Here is a 23,738-nt window from a genome sequence, read left to right on the forward strand (position 1 = left end):
GTGCAATTGCAATAGTGCTTTTAAATGTATGTTATAATGATTTAATGATTCATGAAGTTGATGATCAAAATTATTTAAATTTGAAAGTTGCTTAGAGGGTAGGCCTGGGAGAACAAAGATCTTCTGAACTTGGGCATGATACTGTAGGATGGAAACCAGCTTTGTACCAGTAGGTACATTACAAAAAACAACAACAACAAAAAACCCTAAACAAAAAGACTCTAGCCTACTTGAAAAAAATGGAAGGCCTGATAAAGGTTATACTTCAGATTACCAAAGCAAATAAATATATGTATATTATACTACATTATATATATTTCTGTTCTTTAGTATAGCTAAAGAATCATTTCCCATGAAATAATTCATTCCTTTAGAATTGCAGAAGAATTTCATAATTTTTTTTAAACATTCCTATTGTAACCTACATCAAAAGGGCAGCTATGTTTCTTGTGTCTGACTATACATATGCATTATAAAAAAGTGAGTCTACTGTAATTACCAGTTTGCAGAGCGAATTCCTGCAGGGTTTGTACTCTCCCCATTAGTAAAAGAGATAAGTTGAAATGTATTAAAATTTCACTGTACAACTGGGAGTTTTTGTTCACAGTAAATGTGGTAATGTTTCTTCATTGCTTGACTGTTTGTGTTTAAATTTAGGCAGTGTGCCCAACAGGGACAAAATTATAGGATAAAGCTATGTATAAAAGAAAATCCTTCTGAGAAAACCAATAACATTTCTCCCTCCACTGCCTGCCCCCCTTCTCTCTCTTTTCTCTCTCACTCTCTCTCTGACTCTCTTTGGTTTTATTATCTCTCTCTCTCTCTCTCTCTCTCTCTCTCTCTCTCTCTCTCTCCCCCTCTCTCTCTTTATATATATATATGTATATATGTGTGTATGTATATGTATTTTTTTTTAAATGTCCCATTCTGACCAAAGAGACACACATTTCACATTTACTGGAATTCTCTCTCCTAAATAAGGCAAAAGGATAGCATACACTTTTGCGAACATTCATGAAAACATATCCATTGTTTTGTTTTCAGGAAATACCAAAGGAGCAAAATTTAACAGTTACATTAATAAAAGAAATGCATATGTAAGTAAGTAATTACTTCATCTGATGAGGAGAAAATTGTCCACCTATTTGTCTGGCTTTTTTGGGGGTGAGGCAAAATCAAAAAAAACTTGGGTGATTTTTTCCTTATTATTTGCCTATAGTATCACTTCTGTGGCTGACAGGGCTGGTCACTGAAGGAACAGTGCAGGATTGAGTATTTTATTAATGTAAATAAGAAGTTATTGCTTTAGGGTAAAACTTAAGAACGGGATACATAGTATGGAGTTTTGACCTTGAAGAGAGAGAATATATTATTTTCTTTTTAGAATTATTTTCAAAACAATAAAATCTTTAATTATAATTCTTTTATGTAACTTTTTTAGAACCCATATTTATCGTCAGTTGCTAAAATGCAGAACAGTGCAGTGTAAATCCACATAATTATTTTTGCCAAATTGAAAACCCATCATTTAGAATCTGGAAAGCAATAACATGTGCATATTTACATCTTTTCACTTGTAATTTTTACTGGACAGACTGAGATTGATCAAAACTAGTTTAGAGATTATGAGTTATTTATTAGATCACCTTAAAGACTTTCAACATTCTCATCATGTTCTGATTGATTTGTGGAGAAACAATAGGTGAAGAATAAATATTAGGCTTAATAGATTTGTTATTTGATTTAATAGATTGAAGTAACTATTTCTGAATCACTTACAATTTCCTGAACAAAATCCTCTTTTGAGGATAACTGACCCAACAGTCCACATAATGTTAAAAATTTTTGACAATTTCCTTCCATATTCATGCTAGACCCACAGGTTCTATGTATTTTTTAGGATACTAGTGGGAAAAAACCTTTTTTGAGCATATTTAACTTTAATTTTTACATCATGGGTTTTGTGGTATTAATTTTCATACTTTATTCTGAAACCTCCTGTAAGGCAGTAGAAGTGTGCTGTAAATAGCAAGGCTGATCCCACACTATATAAATCTCAGTATACTTTCTCCAGTATAGTTCCAAACAGGATGCGCTTGTTTTCCAAAGAACTATCACCTGGATTTTCCATAGAATCATGGGCTCATGGAGTGGTAGCAGTGGAATGAATTTTTAAAGATCATTTAGTCCAACCCTCCACCATGGGCAGGGACATCTCCAGCTAGATCAGGTAGCTCAGAGCTCTGTCCAGCCTGACCTTGAATGTTCCCAGGGGTGAGGCATCCACCACCTTCCTGGGCAACCTGTTCCAGTGTTTCAGCACCCTCCTAAAAAAAAATTATTCCTTATATATAATCTAAAACTATCCTCTTCCAGTTGTCCTATCACTAGATGGCCCTGTAAAAAGTCCCTCTCCAGCCTTCTTCCAAGCAGCTTTAGGTGCTATGAACTCTGTTGTATGTACTCTCTGGAGCTTTCTCTTCTCCTGTCTGAACTATCTTCTTTCAGACTTTCCTCACAGGAGAGGTGTTCCAGCCCTCTGATAATTGTGGTCCTTATTTGGACTCACTCCAGGTGCATGTCCTTCCTTTCCTGAGGACTCCAGAAAAATATGTTTCAGGTGAGGTCCCACCAGGGCAGAGTAAATCACAGGTCCAGGGCAGGCCAGTAAAATCAGGGGAAGCACTTGTCTCCTGTGCTCTCTAGAGGAGACAGTTGAGTTGTGGTTACTTGAGATGAGTGCCTGGGTGTAGCTTGCAGTGTTATTCTTTAGAGGAGTCATGGTTAGAGAAGGGTACATGAAACTTCCTGCAGGTGCATCCATGTGTCTTGGATACCTATCTGACACTGACCACTGCCTTGGCAACCTGTGTGGATGAGCTCCAGTGACTGACAGTGCTGGTTTCATAGCAGAAATCTGTTTTTCACCCATAAGAACAAATATCTGTATCAGCTAACAGGCTCTTGGGCACAGGGAATCTCATTCTTAAATCAACTATGTTTTTTTCTTCAAATTTTAAGCAAAGACGCACTTGTCAGACTTAATTTTTTCAGTGCAAATAACTTTGATGCCTGAGACCCTCAGGCTAGTTTTACATGCTATAGAAACATACTGTGATACTGTACCTGCAGTCTTTGCACTGTATCCTGTAGGCAGCCCTGTGAGCTGAGTGTCTAGAAGCATCATGAAAACACCACAGAAACTTCTGGAAAAATAAAACATATTCTGCATTATATTTCTTTAGAAATGTCCAGATAGCATTCCTTAACACAGGTTTCTACTTCTACTGGTATCTGGGGTAGAACTGAAGAGCAACTTGTAAATTAATGCAAGATGTTTTTTTTTCTTCTCTTCTTATTCCCCATTCATTTAATAGCTCTTTCTCAAGAAGACTTGAAAACAGTTTTCTAGCATGCTGAAAGAATAGGTTTCCCTTACTTCAGGAAAAGCTGTTTTATCCTACTAACAGCTTTCTCTCTTGTTAGCATCCTTCCCTTCGTATCATATTAGTAACTGTTTTCTTGAATGCCACAGAGAAATATAACAATATTGTTACCTTTCAAATTGTATTTACTGAAAATAAATGCAAGTAAGAAACAATACTAGTATAATGTGATGTGGAATTGCTAATAAATACTTCAATGCAGTGAATAACTCAGAAGACACTGGAGTATCTCTAAATGGGAGAGAGATTAAAAATATCATAGCATTACATTAATGTTTCAGACCATTCAAATGCAAAGTAAATTCCCCCTTACTGTTTTTTTTTTTGTTTTGGGAAAAGCATTATTAGGCTATTAGTATTGAAGTTAGTAATGGTCATGTATCAGATAAAGTTATTTTCTTTAGGTGACCCACCTATATAAAATCTTTCATTTACTAGTGATAAAGTAAACTTGTATAATTAAAAAAAAAATCTGTTAAAATTTTTGTGCCAACATAAGAAATAATAATCCTGAATATTTCTGCCTTACCTTTTCCCTCATACATCATCATGTTGTGTTAGCAGTTTATTAGCCTTATCTCTAAAACGGTATATATTACCATTACTCATTTTTCTCAGATTGTGCAGTTACAGATTGAGTGGTTAAGTGCATCTATGGCAGTGAAAAACTCAGGATCAGTATCAAGGTATTCTCCCCTCTTCCAATCCAGAGTTTTGGCTGCTGGATTACCCATACAAACATTTTAGCTGAGTTTCAAAATTGTCTTTTTTTGTGCCAGAATTGCATGGTGGAGGTATACAGTCACCCTGTGGACACAGAAATGCTTTTGCATCATTCTGAAGAAAGTGCAGAAAGCACTTCCACCCCAATTTTCCCTCTTTCATAGAAGTTAAAACATACATGAGAAGGGAAATAATGAATCTCTTGTTTTATTTTGCTTGCTGGTTTCTTGCTTTACCTACTAAACTGTTTCTATCTCAACACACAGATTTTATCCCTCCTACTTTTCTGATTTCTCTTCCCCATTCCACTGTGAGAAAAGTGAGCAAATGGCTGTGTGGGGCTTAGATGTCAGCTGGGCTTAAACCAAAACAGTTCAATATAATACCAATCTCATTACAGGAGGGTGGCATTGTGCATTTCCTAAATGTCATTATACAAATGTTCCTCCTTTTGGTGTTAATTTGAAAATAATCTATTCTACTCCTGATTTGCCAGCTATTAAAAATAGCATGATTTCCTTGGAATAATTTTTCCATCTCCACAGCAGAAATTTTGCTGTGATATTTTTAAAAAGTACTAAATTCAGAAAAAAAAATATTTAATTGGATTCATAAAGTAGTAAAGAGGAAGAGTAATATATTTTTAGGAGCTTTTAAAAGAGCATATATGTGCTCTGAAAAAGAAAGGAAAAACTCTGAACTTAAAATTGTAGTATGGTACAGTCAAGCGCTCAGAAATAATGTCATATAGACATTATCTTCTCAGCTTTATAATAAAGAAACAGAATGAGAAAATTAATGGCAGAGGAGACTTTCTATTAAAACGTGTTGAAACATTTGTAGAACTTATCTGTTGCCTTCTACTTCATAACTTATTTTGTCATGAGTCAACATGAAGCAAAACAAGAGTGGATCTCCATGTTTCTTATTAGTCCTACTCGTTAACTGATTATTTTGGTGTGTCATCATGTGTCAAGATCATCTACTCTGTGATGGTTTCAAGTTGTTCTCCTAATGACAGTGTTGTTTACTTTCAATAAAATATTAGTTCAAAATTAAGTAATTTTCATTTCCAAATGAGAGTAAAACTGTTTGTCAATGGTAAGAAAAAGTTAATTTAGCATGTTGTGTTTGAATTTCTCTTGAAGTTGGACACAAGCTGCAAAAAGTGCCTTTTGCTTCTAACACTTCTCATAATTTTATGCAAATATTTCATTAATTGATATACAACACCTGAACTGTTAGTTTTAAAAACATAAATGAGATTAATTATTCTGTCAATTAAATATGGAAAGTTCTTGCCTGTATTAAGAAAATACATAGAATTTATGAATTGCCATTATACAAAATCTTTATTATACAAAATCTAAATTTCAAGTATACGTATGTGTATATATGTGTGTGTTTAAAACCAATGGCATCTTTCCTAACTAACACATTTGTGTAGAGTGCTTACTTGTTTATTCTTACTGATTTTAATGCAGCTGTCAAGAACTGCACTTATGCACCAGTTTACCGGTTTTCAGTCTCACTAAAAAGATTTCACAGGACCAAATTATCCTCAAGTCTCATGCTTTGTGACTGGTAGCAGGGGATTTAGATTGTGTGAGCCCTGTGGGATAAATGTAAGGGAGATGCATTAGAAAGGTAGATGGAACATCGATGCAGAGAATGAGTACAGTTGACTCTGCTAGGTATTCATGTGCACAGTGATATAGATGTTGAAAGAAGACATTTTTTTAAATAGCTTTTTGCACTTGAGAAAGGTGAGGCAAGGACATTACAAATAATGCTCTGTTAACACTGCCACTGCATAGAAAGATGTGGTTGAAACTTCAGTAAGATGCTATTCAACCTCACAGAACTCTTAAAGTCTCACTATGAGTTACATTACGAAGTTTTGTTGCAGAACTTATCTGCCTCTCCAGAATGTTGCATTATTTAAAACTGCCTCCATCTTTCATGATCACTTGTAAGTACAATAGAAAAGGAATCATGTATGTTCTTTACACGTTCCCTTCTTCTCCCACACTATCATCCCTTTCATGGTAGCTTATTGACTCTCATCTCTTGGAAGCTCCTCAGAATAGCCAGAAAGATTGGTTTTTCCATTGCTGCTGTAGGCTATTTCTATTAACATGTGAATAATATTTACTTTTTAAATATAATAAAATCACCCAAGCAATATTAAATTAATATCCTCGGTCTGGGAGAAACCCAGAGAAGTCAGGTCTAACATCTTTTAATAGTCATTCAAACTTAGGCAAGGTACACTGATGTCATGTTTTAATATTAAGCAAAGTTCCTTTGTTTTTCATTATGCCTTACGGGAAGAAGATTTCAAAGAGACCTGCAGGATATTTCTTAATGTCAATTTCAAAATTTTAGGATTTAAGGAATCAGCAGTATAAACTGTTTTAAATTACTCTGCTAAAGTCCAGTCCATTTCTGTATAGATCCTCAAGGGCCACTGTAGTTTTGATATAAATACAGGAAGCATTATGTTTGGAACTCAGTGTAAGGGATGTATAAAAATGTCTGAGAATTCCTGCTAACTGTTGGCCATTGACATGGTAAAATATAACAGCAGACATGTTTCAAAGAGGTGAATGTAGGAAACTGTTTTGTTGCATACTTAATGTATTAACCTGCAAATTGTCGCCTAAATACATGGTTGCCTATCAGCTAATAGGCAGGAGACTGTCTGGTGATTTTAGTATTTCTTTCACTATTCACTGGTTTCTTTTCCTTCTGTTTTCTTTCTGGCTTTCTTGGGGAAGTTACTGATGAAAATCTCAGTCAGGGAAAATTTCTGTTTCTTTCCCTAAAAAATAGTGTAGTATGTAAAGTCCCATTGCATAAACATTTTATCAAAATCTTGGAAAGGCAGAATTACAGTGCATGACTTATGGAATGCCTAGCTAAACTCTTTCAGAAGCACTTTCTGGCAAAATTCTAACATCGGTACACCCTTGGATTTTTATATTTACAATTTAGTGGGTTGGAACAATGGTTGCAATATTTAGCTGCTACATCCAGGATCTTTTTATTATCCCCACTTTCCACCCTCATCTCTTTAAAATTAAGCAGTACCAGACATCCAAACACAGTTAAACCAGCCCATTCAGCTACCTACAAGAACATCAGCTACTGTACCTTAAAATCCTTCTGGGGAATGGAGGTCTGCATTAACACTTTTGGTTCTTAGGTTAATCTATGCCACATTCACCTTCAGCTGCCCTTCTGGCATTCCTGAGCCTGTTGCACAAGCCGACAGTGACTTCTACTCCCAACTTAAGTAGCATTGAAAAACAGTTGAAAAACACTGTTCATAATTGTGATGCATATCTTTGCAAGGCTCAGTGAGTTCTCTGGTTGCATTGTGAAGGTCTTCAAGCATATTACTTTCTTTCATGTCAATGAACATTAGCATTCCATCCCTGTGTGTAGGATTATGCACTGTTTTTCAGCATCTTGAATCTTCCTGTCACTGAGTTACACTGGCTTCATGTTGGGTAATGTGATCTCAGGTAGTTGCAATAATTCTGAATTAACTGAGTAATTGCAAAATTAATCTTTGAAATAAAGATAAAATTCAGTTTGAGATTTTCAATAGTCTCTACTACTACAGAATGGCTCCAAATGTATGTTGCATCTACCCTGTCAACACTTACTGTCATTGTGTCTAGTTGTTTAGGGAATGTAGGCTAACAAAATAATTTGCCCGAGATCATGCCAGAACATGAATTAGAATGAGCCTTTACAGTCCTAAATGAGCATCTTACAGCTTGAGGGGTAATCCTCATCATTCAGAAGTATGCATGGGATTCTCTGTGGTGGAATGAGAAACTACTGAAACCAAATTACAACCTGGCATCAACATACACCCTTGGCAGAAAAAGCAGCCAAGTAAGGCCAGGCTGAATATTTTGGCCATGCTAATTATATTTTGATTTTTTCATGCCAATTGATATTAATTTATAAAAATACATAGCATTTTTGAAGACTTTCCAGATTTATTTATTGGAGGAAAAAGCTGATATTTTCATTTTTCTGAAAAATTTGGTTGATTTTTTTTTTTTTTGGGAATATGTATAAAAGCTAAAAATCACATGGATTAGTTAGTTTAACACTTTACATCATCAATATACTCTTTAAGTCAAGGAAGAGGAAAATTAACATGTAACATCTAATTTTTTCCCCCAGTTTATAATCCATAGTGAATAAATGGAAAATTTTTGAATAGGTGTAATAAAATTTACTCTTCAGCTGCAATATTGTATTTCAGGTTCAAGCTGAATCAATTTTTTACAGGCAACCTGTTGACCTCTATGCCAAAAGTGGATAGGGTTGTAATGGAAATGCTGATGAGCCTCAATAAAGGAACTCTTCCAAGTGTCAGTTTTATCTGGTACAGGTACTGCACTATATTACACCTCTTAGAGGTACTGTAAAATACACATGAACAAGTCAAAATATCATCAAATACAACCAATGTATGTCACATTGGTGCAGACATCTGAAAAAAGTGGTGAGTGTGAGAAAACCTTCTATGGCAAAATAAAAATACTACTTTGAAAGACCTCCTTCTTGCAGTACAATTAATTACTGAGTTCATTAATTAATGAACATATTAGCAAAAGAACACCATTACTGACCAGTGTAGTCCTGATATATTACCAAGTCAATACACTATTGAACATGAAACAAGACCTTCTAGGAGATTTTTTTTCTCATAACCCACAAACACATATATTATTCCTGCATGGTCAGCACTTCTTTGGTACCCTTATATTTCATATTACTAATTCTTTTAATCACACATCCATACAGCTGTGTTTTATAACCTGGCTACTGAGTAATTGGACAGGTGACATTGGGACTGAGGCCCTGAAGTGTCAAGCATAATAGAACAGGATTTTTTTTCCCCACTAGGTTTTTGAGAGCAAAAGGTTGTAAAGGAGCAGATAGGATAAGAGGAATAAAGGACTCTTGTAACAGAAATTTGTCAGAGAAATACAGATATTAAATATATCCATGAACTATAAATGTCTTTGCATTTATGTATGATGCAGATAAATAAGTAAAGGGACCAACCATTTAAAATAATTCTGGGGCTTTAACATTTTCAGCAGCCAAGGAGCTTATCCAGGCCAAATTAATGCTGAATGTATTTTTTTGAACGTTATTGCAGTTAAGATATTTTTTTTATGGAAAATATGTGTGAGTGTGTGTATTAATTCTTCAGAAAAGGCAAGAGTCTTCATAATTCTTCAGTATCTCTGTGGCAATGCATACCAAGCACCCTTCCCCCACCTTAACCCCCAAGTAATCATTGATCGCATCTAAATCTATAGAGATATCTTTTCCTGGCAGCTCTGGTAGTTACAGTAGATTGTTAATCTGTGAATGATCAGAATAAGCCTCTCTATCTCAGAAATCTCCATGCAAATTGCATCTAAATGCATGCCATAAATTTATTAGTAGCAGTTTGAAGTGCACAGGTCATCTTCTACACTATTTAAAAACATATGTTGTTACATTAGAAAGAGTCTCATTCAATTTATATTCACTTTTCTGTGGCTGTAACTAGCCCTTGTCAAAGTAAACCTGTGTAATTTTTCAAGGCCTAAAATGGAAGGTGAGAAAGTCTATTATTAAGAAAGTTGTATTATTAAGGAAACTTAAGATCTCTGCATGGAGTTTTACCATTGCTACTTGGAAACAGAGAAATACATGTTTAACAATTGAAGAGTTTTATGAGGTAAAAGGCTATTCATAGGTATTGGAGAAAGTGGGAGACGCAAAGGCAAGTTACAGGATGCTTTTTGAATCGGTCATATTCTTGTACCTTGATTATTTGTTTTTGAATTGGTCATATTCTTGTACCTTGATTATTTGTTTTGGGAACAGATGAAATCCATTACTTCTTTTTGCAGCGTAGTTATGTCTTAGGTGAACCCCAAAAAGGAAATTCAAAAATAACCTTTGGATTCCATGGAGGCAGGGGGAATATATTTGTAGTTTTCCTTTTCATATGTTTTTGTTCCTAATTTTTATCTGGATTTGAAACTGGTGTGCTCCTATAGTAAGACATTACTAGTAACTTTCTTTCTTCACAAAGTTAATGTAAAACCAGAATATTTATAGAACACTTACAGCATCCTCATCCTACCATCCTTTTTTTTTTTTTTTCTTGAAGAAAATAGAGCAAATCTCAGAAAAATTTTATGAACGTATTCATCTCCATGGGACATGCTAATATATGTTTTTGAAAGAAAATTAACTTCTACTTGGAAAAGGAGCAAGGCTTTGAGTGTTAGGAGGCTGGGTTTTGCTATACAGTTCATATCATTCTAGCCATCACAGCAAATTTGTACAAGCAGGAAGAAATACATTAACACATGTTTTCTGTTTCTTTTTCCAGGCCATCCGCTGTACACTGGTAAATTGCACATGTGAATGTTTTCAGCCAGGAAAGATTAACCTGAGAACCTGTGATCAGTGTAAACATGGCTGGGTGGCACATGGTAAGAAATGTCTGTTCTGGGGGTGTTTTTTCAATTCTTTCCATCTTCACCAATATATTCCACCAATTTCTTTAAATAATGAGAACTGTTTTGATACAGGCAATAGTGGTACCTGTTTGTGTGCACAGTCTGAGTTTGGGCATGTTTAAGCATGGACATGCTTTTTTCACAGTAATTTGTCGGATGAAAAAGTCTGTTATCCTGGCAAAAGCTTCAAGTACCACTGGAGTTCAAAAGCTTCTGTACTGCTCAAAAGAATATTCTAGCCTCCAGAAAATAATCTAGTTCTAGTAGGGTTTAACAGAAAGGCAAAAAGTTTACATTATGGTTGCACAGCAGAGCTTGTATTGCAAAGAGGCATCTGCCAATAACTCTTGGGGCCCAAATGGAAATTCAAATTTACCAGTGTTAAACATTCAGATCTCACATGTTGAGAGTGTATCCTGTATGGCAAAGAAAGTGTGCATATGTGATTTTTGAGTTGAACGTCTCCTCCCATGTTTAAGTATCTTAATAAAGGAAGGATTAGAATTCCCAGATTAGGCATGAAAGGCATAAAAATTCACATAAATACATTTAATTTTATTTATCTTTTTCTACCGCATATTCTTGGAAGGGATTTTTTTCTTGATAGTCATTACTAAATTAGCATGAGAGAGCAGGAGAGAGCGGTTTACACCTTTAGAAGGCAAAAAAGGAGGATACCTAAAATGATTTAATGAAAGAAAAATAGGGAGGGGTTGGAGGGGGAAGAGAAAGATTACTATATGTGTGGAAGAACTGGGATACACCACCTGTTCCCATACCTGAGTGCTTAATATTCCAAACAGAAAACTTAATACAGGTATTAGGAAGTGTTTATTTTGCTATTGTGCCAAGTGAATAATGCTCTTTCTATTTTTTTTTTGTGCACTTTGGGTACATTCATCTAGAATATTACATTTTGTGTCAGTGAAAGTCAAATATATGTTTCATATACATCAAGCATGGTCTTGTAAATTATTTTCTGGAGATGATGTATCTGCTTCAGTTCTTGATCTTAGCTTTTTTGAGGATTTTGGGGGTAGCATTCAGGAGACAGATCAATTCACTGCACTGTAGCACCTGGATTTCAAAATTACTAAAATCAGGTTGCAGTTCAGAAGTCTTTTACTTTAAAACCATTAGCACAGTGCTTTCAGAAGTTGTTCCTTGAATGCAAAGAGTATTTATTTCCTTTTGCTTTAATTAAAGGGTTTCCTTATGATTTTTATTAATGAATTTCAACTCAGCTCCTTTAGGCCTTTACTGAATGCAACTATCAAAGAATAGGTTTTTCTAACAGGAAGTACTGTGTTTTTCAGTTCTGATAACCTAGAATCATAATTAACTGAATAGATCAATAAAATAGCTTAGAACTGCAGTTTATTCATTCTGTACTTGACTAATCTGTGTGGAGTTAATTCATTTTAATAGCTGCCATTTAAAATATTGGAATTTTTTGAGGAAGGAAGAAAGGGCATACAGGCACCACTGTACTATTGAACTTAGCAACTACTGGCCTGTTTTCTTCTCTCCTGCTTCCATCATCTTTCTCATGTTTTCCCTCACTCATCTAAAATAAGCTGTACTCATCTTGAAAAAAAGGTTTCCTACCAGTTCAGATACACCTGTCTGGAGCTGCCAAATGTAGGATTGCAACTACGTTAACAGATACATTGGAAAGTACTTTTGTGGCCAGATAAACGTTTCTGGTTTTGAAAGTTTGGCTTAGCAAAGTTTGACTCCTGTACTATAGTGACAATCCTACCATCAGTGTTTTTAAGGCCAAAGCCAAAATCTGCACAGAGCATAACAGCATTATCACATACAGCTGTGCATCACAGAGAGCAGGATGAATCTCAGAGTGTTTTAAGGAATTTCGGTGACTAGACTGTTTTCATTTGTTTTTAGCTAAAGCCTGGCCTTCTTACTGTCAGGTTGGGTGGTGTTTTATTTTCCAGTTTTCCAACCCAAAAATTAAATTGTTTAAATTGGGTAAGCCATCTCTTAAACTTTAAGCAGTAAAACAGATAAAGTCTGTCTTGACTTTTTTTTTTTATGTCAGCAATACTTTGTATAGTCCATATGGAAAACAAAACCTCATTGAAATCTCAATAGTCAAATTTTACTCATCGTATTTTGCTCTCTTTAGCACAAAAATCACTGAAACTCCATTGAAAATAATGAAAAAAACTGCACTCTATTTGCCATGCACTTCCTCTAGTTGAAGTATCTCACCCTATGAGGAAAGAAATTGAGCAAGTCTGCAGGAAAAAGATGTTGATTTCATTGACTTTGCATTTAGCCATTTGTACTTGTCATTGATGTCAGAATAACTATCATACTGCTAGCAGATACACCCTTATTATACCTTATCCAATAGATCAAAAGACCTAATGTAGTATCAATCAAGTACAATCTTAATCTCATAACTGTTTTGGCCCAAAATAACGTGCTGAGGTGACTCAGAGTGTTGCCATGTGGGTTAAAATTTCACCTTGTAAAGGAAGTTTTCTGGTACTATGCTAGTATTTATACAATGCAAGTGCTAGGTTGCTCTTAATGAGACTAAGAATGGAAACAACCTCCATTAGAAAATGGAGAATATCATAGAGTCAGATGCATAACATGACTGTGACTACTTCATTTAGAATGGTTGAGTTTTCTGAATTTCTGCATGGTAGGTCATGAAATTGTCAGGTAAAAGAAACCTGAAATGAAAACTAAAGAAAAGAAGGATAGATGAAAATAAATAAAGAAAAGAAACAGAAGAATGCTGTGGAAAATTTCAGAAATCACATCTCTTCCTCTACCCTGAGGTTTCTGAAAGTACTTGATCTAGAAAGGTTTAGAATTTAAATGCGAGCTGTATGGGAATGAGATGGGAATGAGTGCTATGTTCAAATATAATTAATTTGAATTCCTGTATTTGTCTCAGTTCAAAGATATTAAGTGAAAGAAATCTAGGTTTGCAAAGTCAAAGATAATCCCTAACAAAATGAAACAAAATTAAAACATGTCACTGGTCTTAGAGTCTCTCTAAAATCTGGCAGAATTGCCATGTTGTTCTTTACTTAAAAACGGATACTTTTAAGCAGAGTGTAAATTTAAAAAAAAAAAGAAAAGAAAAGAAGAGAGAAATGTAATTATAGTTGTCTAATAAAATAATTGGGCTATTTCTGTATGGTTTGATAGGATATAAAAAATCATCACAATTTATGATATCAAACATGGTTGTTTCCTTCTGTCCAATTTATTTAATTATTTGAATTGCTTTGAAATTACTTGAGAAAATAATTTTTTTTATAAATTATTTTCAGATTTTTAGCAAAGTAATTCTCTGCAGCTCATTGATAATGAAAGCTAACTTTTTATTATTTTTCAAGTAAAACTCCTTTAGGTGTAGTCTGGCTTTTCCTGTCTTTTACTCACAAGATCATTTTAATCCATCTGTTATAACTTTCTTTTAACCCTGAAGGTGGAGGCATATATTTCATTACTGAGTTGCTTCCAGGAACCTTACAAGATTAACCTTCATTACTGGTAAATACTTTTTAAAGTGCCCTCCATTCTGCCTATGCCATTCCTTTATGTTTCGTTTCAGCAGGACTTTCCAAAGCAGCCAATACAGCACAGAGAAAATGCACTCTGTTTTCTTGGGGGCACTGCTACCCAGTATCTGACCAGCTTTTAAAGCCTGCCTCATGGGTGGGAATAGTGTGATGTAGTCTTTGCTTTGCATTAGTCTGGTATCACCCTTAGTGCAACTCAAGTTGTGATGAAACCAAATCCAGATATTAGGGCATCCAAAACAAATAATATTGTTTCAAAAATTTATGAGACAGAAGTGGCAGAAAAAAACCCAATGCTTAGATGCCCCAAGAACAGATAAGAAGCCTTCTTTTTTCATCCTTGTATTTAGCTGATACACAACAGTATGGTCAAGATTTAATCCTCATGCAAATGTAACACCCTCAGGTTTCAAATAATGTTTTCCCGAGGGGTAAAACACAGTCTCTACGTATGCTCATGCTTGTACCTCCTTGGATTTCCCTGGGAATGTGTTCAGTTTTATGCACTTTTTCTCTTCCTCCCTGCCATCCCCAGGACCTCTTAACTCAGTCAGGAAGAAGTTAGACTTTTCTGCTTCTACCCAGCTTCATTGGTTTACACTCCTGGGTTTGAATAAGCCAATGTCCTTTGGACATGGTCACGTGAGATGATAGCTGACCAGGCATTAAGCATTCAGCTAAGGACTGACTGAGTATCTGGTAAGCCCTAAGCAGGCCATGACCCATTCTGAAATACAGTGCCTGTTTCTGCTGCTTTGGCCTATATTCACTACTAAAAGTTAAATCTTTTCTCATTTTAAACATTTTTTTTTCTGAAAAACTTTAAAATTAATAATCACACTTTATGCTTTCACAGAATTGTCATTAATATAATCAGATATTAATTGACAACTTGCCGCACTTTTAAAATTGATGATTGCCCTTGATTAGCTATAAAATGCCCACAGACATTTAGGCTAAAATTATTTCATAAAGTGCAAGATATTGTCATTTGGGTGCCCATCATTTTTGCATTGCATGAATTTGCATTTTACAGAGAAGGTTTAATCTCATTTACTACACCCAATGCCATGGGACAAAATTCTAGAAGATGTCTCAAGTGATGATGTCTTACCCTTTTTTCTAAACAGGAAAATCCATAAGGAAACAAATAGACTCACTGTGTGCAAGATGGAGCAAAGGCTATTCCAGGAATGACTTTAAATTAGCACCTGGAATTCTTCTTCCCAGTCACAGTGGAAGCTTCTTTTAGGAAAGGTAGTCAGTGAAATCCATGATCTTGAGCCCTTTGTGATGATAACAAATTTGCTACATGGTGTAGCTTCAGACTGGGGGCAAAAGACTGTCTAGTAGTTACTGTTTAATTCCCAAATGAGCGGGATAAATTCTGTGAGTCATGAGAGTTCAAATCACCCACAGATTTGTGGGGAAGCAATGGTGGACTTCTGCAATATGCATCCACTTCAGGATGTTTAGGTGACAGGACCTGCTTACTTGTCTCTTTTAACACCTATGCTGCGGCACATGAATTGCTGTGATGTGCTAACCACTTTATAATTTTATTACAGTTTATTACATCATAAATTTTTATATCTTCTTAACGATCCTACAAGAAGCTTAATTGTTTATAGGAACATCCTAATTAACTAGAGTTCACTAGGTTAAGCAGAACACAAATTGAAACAGCTCTAAATGAAACAAACCCTACTACTTCATTCCATATAGCTTCATAATGTTAAAATGGGATTTGACTGCAAGAATAAAAAATTCATACTGCTTTCAGATGTTTAAATGATAATACAGTGGGTAGCTTTACCTCAGCTTTCTCTTTTGCAAATGTAAAATTGAAAGGAAGAAACTTTTTTTGCCTACTAAGAGGAATTTCATTTTGAGCTATAACATTATGACATTATGAGGACACTTATCCCAGATTAATTTAGCAGACAATAGTGTTACTCAATTATCCCATTTCCATCTGGATTTTAGAAAGAGAAAAGATAATACAAGAAATGTACTACATGAGTCTCAGTGACTTTTCTAATTGTATTCTAATTTTTCTTAAGTATATTTAACAAGAGTAGAAGTGGTCAGAGTACATGAATCAGGATGGGTAAGATTGATGTGTATGAATGGTAGAACTAGTTTTATGAATCAGTCCTCCCAGGGTCTGAACACCTTCAGCTGTCAGCAATCTTAAGCAGGTTTTCCTGGAAAAACTGAGGTTGTTTAGCACATGTGGGAGAGTATTTCATAGGCTTGTACCAGAGTTACACCCTAAACTGAAACACCACCATAGTCTTGGCTTGCCTTTGTGAAATACAGCTGTGACACCATTCGAACAGAATGATATTATCAGGTGAGCAGTGCCTATTGCATTTTCATTACAGTTTTCAAGGCTACACAAAAGATGGAATAGGATGCCTGAAAAGAGGTGGAATTGACCCTCCTACCCCCCACCCCCCTTTAAATATAAAAGACACATCTTGGGAGAGCCAGCTAATCTAAGGCCTTCTTTTCATTAGAAGACTACACCAGACAATCTGTAGAAATCCCTTCTGACCTAGAATTTCTGTAAAACTGTGAATCACAGTTAATGGAATTGAGGTGCATTAGGATTAAGATGGAAATCTTCCAAATACAGACCACAGTCCAGCACTCCCAAATATGCTTATGTTTTGCTGTGTATAGTATGTCAACCAAATGATGTTAGGATGATTAGGATACATATTAAACTCCATCTTACAATTATTAAGGGAGAGAATAGTTTTAAGAAGGTGTTAATGGCTGATAGGATGGGGACATTTAGCTTTGGAGACAAGAGACAGAAAAGTTCAAGTAATAGAAAGGGATTATTTATTTAACATCTTCCATTCCAGATTGTAGATTTTAACAACAACATCATTTATCTATATGTCAAGGAGCAACAAAAGTGGATTGTCCAACCAAAAGTTCTGAGCCAGTGGTCAAAGGCAATGAGAACACTGACCATGCCTGCACCATTAGCGCAGTTCCTTAAGGTCTGACCAGGGTAGACTGGATGAGAAACTGTGTCCTTTGACAGTCTCAGGCATGGGAAGGGAATATAGTCAGGTTAAGGGTCCACATACAGGTTTCAATCAGGAACAAAAAGAAGGTGGGGCCAAAGATGGGATAGAAGACCAGGCTGGAACATGAGTCTGAAGTAATCTAGAAGACAGGACTACAGCCAGACACAACTACAGTGTAGTATAGGAGGGGAACAAAGGTCCAGGCCTGAGCTTTAGTAGGGATTCTGAACCCCTGGACTCAGCATCCCAGCTGGCGGGCAAAATTTTTGCACTGAGGACTGTGACACCATGATCCATAGCTGCTGTCTGCAGCAGAGGAGACTGCTGATACCCGCACATGCAAAAGCAGCTATGTGTTGGAATGCTCATATGATTAATCTACCTGTGTTTCTCCATCACTAATCATCAGACTAATCAGCTGAAGTCCTCTTTTATACATGCACCAATGCACATACTGATGGATAACACTACAAGGTCCAAAGCCCACACAAGGGGCTCTGTCTCATCTTCCCTACCTTAATCCCAATAGTCAAGTGTCTTCATTCCTACAGTATGCCCATGCAGGAAATTTCTGGTCCAGATATTTTTCTGAGAATTTGGGATGAAGGTCCTTTAAAACATGTTCCTTTGACCACATTTGTTGTGAAAAATAAGTGGGGAGGAAAAGCCTGTCATTTAATTTTCGTTATTAATTCAGATGGCAAATTCTGGATCAAAGACATGCTTTTGAGGTACCACTACATGAACTACATCTAACCTAAATTTCTGGGAGAAAGCATCTGGGGCTCTTTTCTGGTCCTTTTTTTATCTTTGCAGTCATGTTGTCTACTATCAAAGAAAAATGTTTTTCTACAGAAAGGAAACATAAAGGAAGACACCTGTTTGGCTTGCAGGAATTGGCAAGGGAGGCTGTTTTCCTGACAGGCCAAAAGCAACTCGTATAGGGCCCCTTTAAAAAAAAAAAAGGTCAGGATTCCTTTTTTTTGTGCCCCCCCCTCCCTCCCCCCCCCCCCCGTTTCATTTGAGCATTGGCAGAAACTCTGACAAGCAGTTCTTCATATTTTATTATGTTCTTGTCTGGCAGAATCTCTGTCAGGCAAAAACCTTGTCAGCGGAAAACCTGTCGTAGGATCAGAGGAGACAAAAACAGGTGTCACAGAGGCAGTCAAAACTGAAAGAAAAAAAAGATTAGGCTAAAGAGAGAAAGGCAGACAATTACATTAATGCCATTGCTTTTATCTTATAGATGTGTGTTATTATCTCGGGGTGCTGAGTGCGCAATTGCCTCAAAGAAAAGTAGACAGGAGACAAGGGGAAACTTGATAGTTATTAACTGAAGAGGCAGTGTGTCAAAGCTGGATGGGGTTCAAAGTTTTGTGAAGGGATAAAAAATTGCAGACAGCAAGCAATGTCTGTGAACAAACTGTGGTTCTCCTTTCGGCTACATAAACCTAGTAGCATTCTAGATATTTTAACTTGGAATCAGATCATAGACAGAAAAATTAATGAAAGTTTTCATTCAGTCTTTTTTTAATAACATTTATTTTGTGTACATGCAACTAAAGTGCTGGGGGGTTTTTTGTTAGAGCATGAGGCATGGTGAGGCATGAAAACATATATCGGTTTAGTTGCTGTGTTGTTTGGGTTTGGAACACCTATTATCAACACATGTTTAATTTTAAAATGCTATTAAGAAGCCTTTTACTAAGTGTGAACATCTGTACATGCAAGCTGTAAATTAGCAGATCACATATGTGTCCCTCTGTCAGAGACTCAGTGCATTTGGCAAGTGGTTTGCATTATTAGCTCTTAAGTACAATAAAAGGCATTACAAAAAAATGGTTTTGCCTATGAATCAGAATTTCTTTCCTTACTCTCCTTCCATGATTTTTTTCTTAGTGAACATTTCTCTTCTACATGGAATAAATTGCAAAAGTGGTGAAGAGAGAGGTGAAAAAGAGAATACCAAACGATGTCATGTTGTAGCTGAAATACGTACTCAGACTGATCCAGAATGTTCACACATTCATGTCCCCTACTCTCTTGCTGCAGGACTGAATAGGATAATTTTTTTACACCATGAAAATATTTGAGTTGTTCAACAGATACTGAAAATTTTTCATAGAAAGTCACTTTCTAAGAATGATATTTTTGAGGAGCAATTTTTTTCTGCCTTCAAAATGCACCACATTACATCATGTCTGAGGTGGTATTAAATCTACATACTGAGGGAGGCTAGTTTTGACCATCTCTTTTGGTTGTAGTAACTGGTCCCTCTAGCGTTTTTGTCATTACTAAGGATTTTTTACTTTTTTTCCTATGTTTGATGAAAAAGAAGAAAATCTTGAACTCTGAAATTATGATGTTGTTCATGTTCACCACTAAAATCAAGAGTAAATTACAGCGCTCAACTGCCAGTAATAATACTGTATCTGTTTTACCACACTCGACACACTATTGCTGCAACAGTATGATGGAAAAATTTTATGTTGATATTATATTTTTAATCTGTCTTCTAATTTTAGTTTCTTTTGCTGCAAAACTTGGCCCACTTAATTAGATTTCAAAAGTGTCTGGTAAGCTCTTTGTTGCATTTTTTAAATCTTCCTGTTCATGAAAAAAATCTTGTAATCTAGAAAGAAGATGATGGTTGTAAAATTTTGTATCATCATTTGTATGCACATTTGTATCTATGTGTGTGCTCCAAAAGTATTCCCCTTTGGCAAGTGGGGAAACTGGCTAGAGAGTATGCCAGAAAATCCAGAGAAGTTATATTGGAGAGCCCAAAACTAAAATTGAAACAGAATGAGATCCATAATGCTCTATTGCAACCGATAGACTCTTTTCTGTGGTGTTCTGAGATACACAGCCAGGAAAATTAGCCTAAAGATTTCACTAGACCTTTTCATCCTTAGGTTAATAAAATACCTATCTAGGATCAGGAGATTAGTAAGAGGTAAGTGTATTTACAACTCCAATTGCTTTAAAACTGGGATATTTAAAATTCTTTTCTATTCAGTAAAGGCAAAATGTCATGCTTTTATTGTAGCTATTCAAAAAATAATGTGAGATCTCTAAAGTACAAAATTCATCACTGCATATTTGTATTTCTTTTACTTAGCAAAAATGGAATCTGCTCAGAAGCATGGCTTTTAATTTGGTTGACCTTTTTCACTGCATATTGGGAAGGAATGGGTCTAAGGGCAATGAGTAAATTTGCAGAGCTGAGCCTGTGAACTGGACACAGTATAGATGAAATGAAAAATCTTTTGTTTTCTGTCTTTTGATAAATTGAAGAAGAAATTGTGCCTTATTTTAATGTATCCTTTCAACTAATTTTCATTTGAATTAGAGAGTCTCAAAACTCCAATAAAATATAAATAAGGTACATCTCCACTCCTTATTTTATTATATTTAAAAAACAACCAAAAAAACCACAAATGGAACACAAAAGTAAAAGTTTGTTCATTGATTTATTGCAAAGATATCCAAACAGGTTTTTTCTGAAATATTACTTAATAAGAATACTGCAGGCTGTAATATGAAGATTGGCATTGAAACAATTTCAAAGCTCTTTTGACATTTCAGATTATACTGAGCAGAATCTTTCTAAAATCTGTGGGATATTGTTTGCTATTCAAGAAGCTAAAGAGTGAATAAGCCAACATGAGTAGGATCAGTCTTGACATTAGGAAACACTTCTTTAATGGGAGGGGTGATCAAACCACAGATTTCCTAAAGAGGTGGTCAATACCCCAAGACACTCCCTGTTCCAGAGGTATTTGGACAACCCCCTCGATATGGTTTAACAGATGATTAGTCTTGGAGTGCTCAGGTAGTTGGATTAGATGGTCATTTTTCGTCCCTTCCAGTAAAAATGTTCTCAGTTATTATGGCGCATAGTTGATACTTCAGAATAGGAAAAGCAGTGCTGAAATGTTCCTAATTCCTGTATTAATTATCCAGTTAGTAATTTTTCATTTTTGAGGGCAGTGTTCTTTAATAAACTCTACACAAAAAAAATCCTTTCTGTACCCCACCACAGTTTAAATTTCTAAAACGAGTAGTTGAAATTGGGAATTCACCACAAAAATATTATTTGACTGAGTGTTGTCAGAATAAAACACAAGGGCATTTTTAGGCCATCCCATGAAAATGTTGATTTCTCAGCAGGTATGTGATTTTAAGATTAGTTAAATCTCTTCTTCCTGTATCAGAGAACACCGTTTCACGCATACTGAATTAATGAATATCAGACTGACTCTCAGGGCAGTGCTAAGAATTAAATTGCACTGTTAAGAAAAGGTACCTTTCTTAGTTTAAGTACGTAACTGATCCCATCATAGTCAAGGTTTTGGAAAAGATTACAACTAATATGTCTCAAACACATATGGGTGAACTTTTGATCCCACTGGAACTGTGCAAAGTATGAGTAATAGCTCATGCTGCACCAGGAAGGGACTTTTAATGTGTGCTTTGTGATATTCAGTCACTGATAACTTCTTAATAAAGACATCTGTTTATGTCATTTTTCAGGTATGATAGAGCACATTTTTTTTGTATAACACATTTAATCTTGAAAGCTCCTAAGTGCTTATGAAATCACAAACTACTGCAGATACTGTTGTTCACCTGTAAAACAGTTTATTGCTCATTAGCATGTATAAATTAAAACAATAGTTTAGAACAGAAAGCGATGAGGAAGGAATGTGTTAACCATATGAAATTATATGGGCAATTCAGGACAGCAGAATACAGCTATTTACTCAGATTTGACAAGAATCAGAAACTTGTCATGAAGGCTACATCTAATATTCCTTTTCTTAAAGAAAACCAACTAGATAGGTCCTTCTGTACCTCTTGCCTGAAAAAGTGTCTATCAACATAAATAACCTCTTGAATCACCTAGAACACTGGCATTAGCTCACTAAGGGTACCAGAGGAGAAATGAGAAGTATTACAAAAATTCTCTCCATCAGCTACATCCTTAGCAAGCTTTTAAAGAAACACAACATTTTTATAAATTACAAGTTAGAGTGAGAATTTTCATCCTTCTGATAATTTAAAGGAGGTATCAACAGTTAATGTTCAGAAAGAATTTCAGAATCTTACAGTATAGTTATTTCCCATGTGAATACAACTGTGTTTCTTTTAGTTTCATTTTCAACACTTTTATTTTCATATATCAGTAGTTTTGTCTTTAGCTAGCAAGTGTTCTTATACACCCATGCAATAGTGTATGTTTTGTTGTGCTATAAATTCCACATTTTGTTGTATGTCTTGACTTGTACTTGAGAAGGATAAAATTCACTGCTTGTTTATAACATAATATGCATAATAAGGCCACAAAACAAAATTGGAGATAATATCATTGTCACTTGGAAGGCTGTTCCAATATCATGCTAATTAGTGTCTCTCTGTGTGCGTGCGTGCGTGTGTTTGTGTGTGTGTGTGTGTCTTGAGAAGCAGATGTCTATAGATAATGCTGCAGTTGAATGGAATAGTATAGGTTAGAATGCAAAAAATTTCTATCACCTGGTCAAAGAGTGTGCTTAGTTATTTTAAAAAATTTATTTCTTTTTCCCCTCTTTCATTCCACCTCAACCTTTCCAAATCTATTATCCTCCTCAGAGTGGTCACCTTACCTGAAGTGGGTATATGTTCACAGAGTTTTGTAATCTCATTGTTAGAGAAATTAAAAGCTATTACATCTGTAATACACCCAATAATCCTTAGATAAAGATGTACTAAGTCATTCTCACTTAGACCACAGTAGAATAATGATTTTAACATCCTCAGCATGACAAGTTTTCTTTAGATGGAAGAACTTGTTTTTCCTCACTGTAGGCATGCTATTTACTGTTAAGAAGAGAGAAACAAAACCAAATATTAGGATATATTGGAAATACAGTATGATTCAGTCATTAAAAAGTGTTCAGAAAATGTCCATTCATGTCTTGGTTCTGGTCTAAATTTGCGTGAAGTTAGAGAAGGCAGGTAGTATCTTTGAACCCTATTCTCATTCGGTAAGACTGAAGTTGAAAAGTCCAGCGTGATCCAGATCTGCTCAATAATTTCAATAGTCTGTTAGAAGGTGTTCTTAGAGGGTATCTATTTGAAACTAGTATTACACTATTCCTATTGTGAGTAATGCCAGTATTGGAAAAAAAAGTAACTTTGTTTTACCCCTAAATGTTCGATCAGTCCCTCAGGTATACATATATACATATCACCACACATACTGCCCAACCTTCAGAATAATAGTATCAATTTTCTTGACTTTTCTAGCCAAGAATAATCAGACATATCTATTATGGGAATAGCAAAATAACCATATTAGAAAAAGATCATACATAAAATTGAGGGGTGGAGGGAAAGGCAGGGCAGTATTTAACCTGT

The 23,738-nt window shown here is 35.4% G+C and overlaps 1 protein-coding gene across 1 annotated transcript in view; it reads left to right on the plus strand.

The window, feature by feature from the left end:
• The window catches only part of BNC2 (basonuclin zinc finger protein 2), a 229,122-nt gene that overhangs the window by 106,470 nt on the left and 98,914 nt on the right, over positions 1 to 23,738 (plus strand). Inside the window, exon 2 of the mRNA XM_062513347.1 lies at positions 10,597 to 10,699. Coding sequence (XP_062369331.1) covers positions 10,597 to 10,699 — 103 coding nt within the window. The remainder of the gene's footprint in view (positions 1 to 10,596; positions 10,700 to 23,738) is intronic.

This window comes from Cinclus cinclus, chromosome Z (genome assembly GCF_963662255.1).
Source record: "Cinclus cinclus chromosome Z, bCinCin1.1, whole genome shotgun sequence".
Classification (NCBI taxonomy): domain Eukaryota; kingdom Metazoa; phylum Chordata; class Aves; order Passeriformes; family Cinclidae; genus Cinclus; species Cinclus cinclus.